At 54.8% G+C, this 5,858-nt stretch overlaps 2 protein-coding genes across 2 annotated transcripts in view; one reads left to right on the plus strand and one right to left on the minus strand.

The window, feature by feature from the left end:
* ADAMTSL2 (ADAMTS-like 2) overlaps positions 1-2,170 on the plus strand; it is a 25,974-nt gene extending 23,804 nt beyond the window's left edge. The window contains exons 17-18 of the mRNA XM_009892250.1: positions 657-801; positions 2,052-2,170. Of these exons, the coding sequence (XP_009890552.1) occupies positions 657-801; positions 2,052-2,170 (264 nt within the window). The remainder of the gene's footprint in view (positions 1-656; positions 802-2,051) is intronic.
* A 3,449-nt stretch (positions 2,171-5,619) lies between these two features.
* FAM163B (family with sequence similarity 163, member B) overlaps positions 5,620-5,858 on the minus strand; it is a 593-nt gene continuing 354 nt past the window's right edge. The window contains exon 2 of the mRNA XM_009892321.1: positions 5,620-5,848. Coding sequence (XP_009890623.1) covers positions 5,620-5,848 — 229 coding nt within the window. The remainder of the gene's footprint in view (positions 5,849-5,858) is intronic.

The raw sequence follows: 5,858 nt of genomic DNA on the forward strand, positions 1-5,858 counted from the left end.
TGGTGACGAGCCCAGCGAGCGTGGGCGAGGAGCTGTGAAGGGCTGTGGCCGGCTCCCTGCAAGCCCTCCCCGACGCAGCCCTCCTCCTCCTCCTCCTCCGTGCTCCAGGCACCTCCTTTTGTTTAGTCTTGCAAACCCTCATTGCAGCCTATAATTAGCCAAAGCGGCCCTGCTGTAATCCCAGCCTGACCAGGCATCCAAAGGGCAGCAGGCAGCGAGCACCGGGCTCAGGAGCGGCTCCGCAGCCCCACACTTGGGGTACTGGTGGGGGGTCCCACGGCCTCGGGGTCGGAGGGTGGGCTGCAGCCACCCTGGTGCCCCGGAGCAGCGTACGGACCGGGCCAACGTGGTGGTGGCCCCTTGCAAAGGGTGCGCGGGAGGAGGGAGGATCGCAGCCCCGGGGATTGGGAGCGGGGCCACGTACCCCCGGGCAGCGCTGCTGCGGGCAGACGATGTTGCTGGCAGGAAAGGCAGAGCAAGAAACCAGCGGTGCAGGGCTCAGACATGATATTCAGCCAGGGGAAATGTTCACCTCCCTGCCCTGACATTTCCAGTGAGCACATTTATATATATATGTATTTTTTTAGCGGGTCCTGGCTTAGCACAGCCCCCCTCGATGGCTGGGGCTCTCCTCACCCCTTCTCTCTCGTCCCCAGTGCACGAAAACCTGCGGCATCGGTGTGAGGATGCGGGACGTGAAGTGCTACCAAGGGAAGGACATCGTCCGGGGTTGCGACCCGCTGGTGAAGCCGGTGGGCAAACAGACCTGTGACCTGCAGCCCTGCCCCACGGAGCCCCCAGGTGAGCCCCACCGCCGGCTTTCGTTGTCCACTCATCCCCCCAAACAGCACCGTCCAGCATCTTAGCTTCCACCAACCCCCAGTTTGATAGCCCCAGGGAGGACATAAAGGGGACAACTCTCCTTCTGTGCCCAAATAATGGGGCACCATGCGGTGGCTATTTCTGCAGGTAACCCCGTTAAATCAAGGGGAGAGTTCAAAAGAAGCATGCTCTGACCTTAAGATAAAAGGCAGATTTGGAGAGCTGACTTGGGTGCTGCTTCGGTGTGATTCCAGCTAACATCTAGGAAGTTTGGGCTGTGCCATTATTTTAATGATTTTTGGGCTCCAAATCTCCTGTGGGATTTGTAACTATCTTGTTATCTGACTCGTCTGCTGGCTCAAAGCCCCTGTGATCTTTAGTGAACACACGGTTCTAATTCTTTAATAGGATTTGGGAATAAGGACGGTGTGGCAGAAAAGCATGAAAATGGGAGACAGATTTGGGGCCAGCTCCTGGCTCGGCTGCGGTCCCGCTGGGTGCCCTCGGCTGGCGTCTCCTGCGGGCTCCGGGACGCGGCACGGTGCTCGTGAGGCGCCTCGTGGCCCCCACGTAGCAAGCTGCCTGCCCTAGGAGCAGCCTGGTTTCATGCATCCCGTGGATTTTAAGAAAAAAAAATTATTATATATATATATAATTGTAAGTCCTATAGGTTTGAAGCAAAACGCTGCTCTGAAGGAAGCTGGGAGAGTGTGGAAGTGGTGTCTGGCCTCCTCCCTCTCTCCAGCAGCTCGCTTGCCCCTGAGTCCTGCTGTGGCACTGCTAGATTGCCATTCCCTTTCTCAGGTAGCCTCTTTGGGGCAGAAATTGGGAGTATGCTGGGGTCACCCTGTGCCCTACCAGGGGAGCCCCTCAGCTCGGGGGCGGCTCAGCGCCAGCCTCCCTTGGTGGCTCCAGCAATCCCCAGGCAGCTCTGTTCCGCAGGGAAGAGCTCGAATTTTAGGGCTGGGACCAAATGAGGCTCCCTAGGCGAGGCCAGGTGCGATGAAATGAGTCAACCTTCTCGTTCCTGTGCTTGGGTTGATGATGATATTTATGGAGAAGCTCCACGGTGTTTTCCAGGGGATGCTCTGCCAGATACCGGGGAGGCGGCAGACGCAGCTGGGGTGTTTAGGGCAGGCTGCGCACGGGGAAAAATCAGCTCGTGAACTTGCGCTGGTTTATTCTCTTTTTCTTTTCCACATCGGTGCCTTTTGCCTTTTCTCCCTCAGACGACAGCTGCCAGGACCAGGCAGGGACCAACTGCGCTTTGGCCATCAAAGTCAACCTGTGCAGCCACTGGTACTACAGCAAAGCCTGCTGCCGCTCCTGCCGCGCGCCCCACTCCTAGTGCCCGGCAGCATCCAGCACCCCCGGCACACGCCGCGCCGGCACCCCCGGGCTGCGCCTCCCTTCGCAAGGGCTCCGTGTACCATTTAGTAAGCGCTACACATCCCACAGGCTGGTGTTAAGGATGCTTTTGGGTTGGTTTAGTTGTTTGCTTCCCCCCCACCACCACCACCACTGATGCAGAACTACTATCCTTGTCCCTCTCCCGCGTAGAGGAACGGTGCCGGCACGGCTCGGTTGCAAAGCCGTTACCGCTGTACATTGGTAGCCCTCGTTATCAAAGCTGTACATAAAAGTCGTGTATATTTGATTCCCCCGAACTGCAGACACACCGCACGTGTTTCACGAGGTCCTGTCCTTCGGTTTCTTTCCTCTACGCAAGTTTGGGGGTTGACGATGAGAAGCGCAGGTTTCCCTTCGCCGAGGGGGTTAGTGCCCCTCTCCTAATTTATCCCCGAGACCTGCGCTCTCTCGTTAGCTGCATTTAATGTGGTGGGAAGCTGATTTTCGTTTGCTAAATGAACTCAAGCCCGAGCCCTTTTTTTTTTTTTTTTTTTTTTTGTAATATGTAGGTGTATACTTTTTCAGAGAATTTTATCTTATAATCAAATGTTAGTTCCATAGTCCTTACAACCCCCCCCCGTAATGCTGACATATTGTATATAATATGGAAACATAACTGCACTTTATATCACAAAAAAGACGTGCTCTTTTTTAATATATTTGTTTACAGACAGTGAACTTTATCCATATAATCATTAATTTGTACTCATATGTATATTTTAATAAAGTTGTCATATTTATGGTGGTATCTTGTTTTATTCTCCAGTTTGTAGTGGGTGCTTACCCCGTGTGCTGGGAACGCTGGAGTTGGGGCTATGATCTTGCTGGTGCCTGGGGGGAGCAGAGCAGCTTCAAGCTGGGGAATTGCGGCTGCTCGGGCAGTGACGCCAGGAAAAGTCCCAGCAGTGGGGGAACTGGGGATTTTGGGGATGGTTGCTCTGGGTTAGGGGCCCTTTGGGGCTTTGCGTGAAGCTTCTCAGGAGCTTGTAAGCAAAGAGGGTACGGTGCCAGCAAGAAAAGGGCCTTTCCCTGCTCCCAAGGGGGGATATTGCTCTGTGCTTCTGCATCTCTGTCTTTCTGTTTCACCGAAGCCGGGCCAAAGGTTCTTTAGCATCCCCCATCCCACTGCGTGCACCCCAATTACCGCCGCATCGCTCCCCTCAGCAGTGAGGAAACTCTGCACCAACACCCCGTGTTTGATGATGCCGGCACAAAAAGGTCAGCCTCAAAACCCATTTCAAAGTAATTTATTTCTCTCTCTTTTTTTTTTTTTTTTTAAATTTTTGTTGGTCCCCGTTCCCCCCCAACCCCCCCTTAAATTCCCAAAGTCCTGTACAACAGATCACCAGGTGAAGGTTAGTGAAAGCCAACCGTTTGCTTAGTTTCCTAGCGACACGGGAAGGAAAAAAGACGATAGAAAAAAAAGGGAGAAAGGGAGGCTGGTAAGAGAAGTACGGTCACGAGAGATGCCAAGAAGAGGAGGGCTCGATGGTGGAAACAAACCCCGATGAGAACTGTACACAGGAGCGTGGTCGCGGCGGCTGCCGTCCCCCTCGGAGCAGAGGCATCATCGTGCTGCTGGTTCACAGCGCCGCAGGGACCGAGCCCAGAATATTAAACACGTACGAAACCAAACCCAGTTCCCCCCCCTCCCCAACCCCAAACAGAACCCGAGAAAGTCAAAGATACTCATTTGCAAAGACGGACTTGTTACTTCAAAAGGTTTCCCGTGGAATCAAAAGCCCTCGCGGTTAAACATAAAATCTCCAGCTGGGCTGCAAACAGTGTTTGGGAGCCGACGGGGCTGAAGCCACGGCTTTTTCTTCCCGTCGCATCGTTAAAAAGCAAAGCTGACCCAGAGCACAGCGCTGAGGCCATTCGAGTCTCTTTGCAGCCAGTCCGTCCTCCGCCAGCCGGCCCCAAGTCCAGCGCGATGCTTTTCACCCGAATAATACACAATCCGGGAGAAAAGAGGGTGTTTTGTCAGCCAAACTTGTGAGTATTGCAAGGGTGGAAAGGAGGAACCAGGACAGCCAGGAGAAACCAGAGCGTGAGCGTCCCCACACAGGCACCGCAGCAATGAGCGATTCCTCCTTCCAAAGAACTAAATTAACCAAACGGCTCTTCTGCAGCGCATTTAGCGCAGAGGGATGCGCTCAGTGGCCGGTTCCGTGCCTGCTGCTCGGCCGGGTGCAGGGTGGCCGGCAGAGCTGGGGCAGAGCCGGTGCCGCGGCCTCGGCCAGACCGCCCGGCCGTAGGAAAGGGCTCGATGAAAAATGCAAAAGAGGTGGTTTTGCCTAAATCTAAAGCGGTTTGACCCATTCCTGGATGGGGAGAAAATGTCACGGCTTTTTTTTTTTTTTTTTTTAAAAAAGAAAAACCAAAAAACAACACAAATGCATGTAAAAATGTGCATGCAGGGAGGTGGGCACGTACACGGGCACGGGCTTGGTCTTGCCCGCCCAGCCTTCAACCAGAAGTCGTGTATGGCATTATTTGGAGCGGGGATGCTGATTATTCGGAGGGGGCGGCTACGGGTGTATTTGTCCAACTGCAGTCACGCTGTGTGTTATTTCCATAGCCAGGTAACGCGATGGGTTTGCAAACCCTCCCAGCCCAGCTCCACTGGGGGGGCAGTGGAGCCGCTCCGGGGGTTCGGAGGGGCAGGGACAGGCTGTGCACCCACTGACCATCCTAACCCTGAGGGGATCGCGCCTGTCACCCGGGAATAAAGGACCAATTGAGGAGTGAGAGAGGCTGGGAACAGGGCAGGGCTGTGCACACACACGCACGGGTGCAAGAGGGGGTGGGAGAGGGGTGGGCAATAGCATCCCTGCTTTGCTATGGGACCATGGGGGGGTGTTTGGGTGCGTGTGTGTGTGTGTGTGTGTGTGTACTAGGGCCAGGCGCAGTCGGCTGCAGCGTGCCCCCACGCCACGGCAGCAGAACGAGCCATTCTGCAGCCACCCCTGTGCCCCATCACTTGCTTGTCATCATGCAGCACTCCAGCCGAATGCTGAGGAGGGGCTTTTACTCTGTATAAAAGGATGCACAATATCAAAATCCTCTTTATAAAAGAAAAAAAAAAAAAAGAGAATGCAACGCAGTGCTAGAAAACCTCACATCGCAGCTGCAACCGTCCTCCCCTGTGCTCCCCTTTTGGGTTTGTTTGGGTTTTTTTGCTACCCCTTTATATTGCCGTTTAGCACGTCTCTGCCTACAGAATGTAGAAATACAATCTGTTTTGGTTGTGTTTGTTTGTTTTTTTTTTTTCTTTTTTCTTTTTTTTCTAAACACCTCCGTGAATTTCAAAAAGTTCTCCCCTCTCTCAAGCTCTCCGGCAGCAGCGGCGAGGTACGATGTGATGCCCCGGGGCTGGGGGCGCCCTCACACGTCGGTGCTTATGCTGCGGCTGCGGGAGAAGGCTTCCCGCATGGCCGAGAGCCGGTTGGGGTTGAGCGCCTGCAGGTTGGCCACGCTCACCGGCAGATCGAGGTCTTCCTGGCTCACCGTCTTGTAGCTCACCCGGTCGCCCCCGTTGTGCAGCTCCTCGGGGGGCTCCTGCAGGAAGAAGGTGGGGGGCTCGTACGGCACGCAGCCGGGGCAGCCGGGCCGGCTCGGTGCCG

The sequence above is a fragment of the Charadrius vociferus genome, unplaced genomic scaffold (assembly GCF_000708025.1).
Source record: "Charadrius vociferus isolate BGI_N301 unplaced genomic scaffold, ASM70802v2 scaffold549, whole genome shotgun sequence".
NCBI classification, from domain to species: Eukaryota; Metazoa; Chordata; class Aves; order Charadriiformes; family Charadriidae; genus Charadrius; species Charadrius vociferus.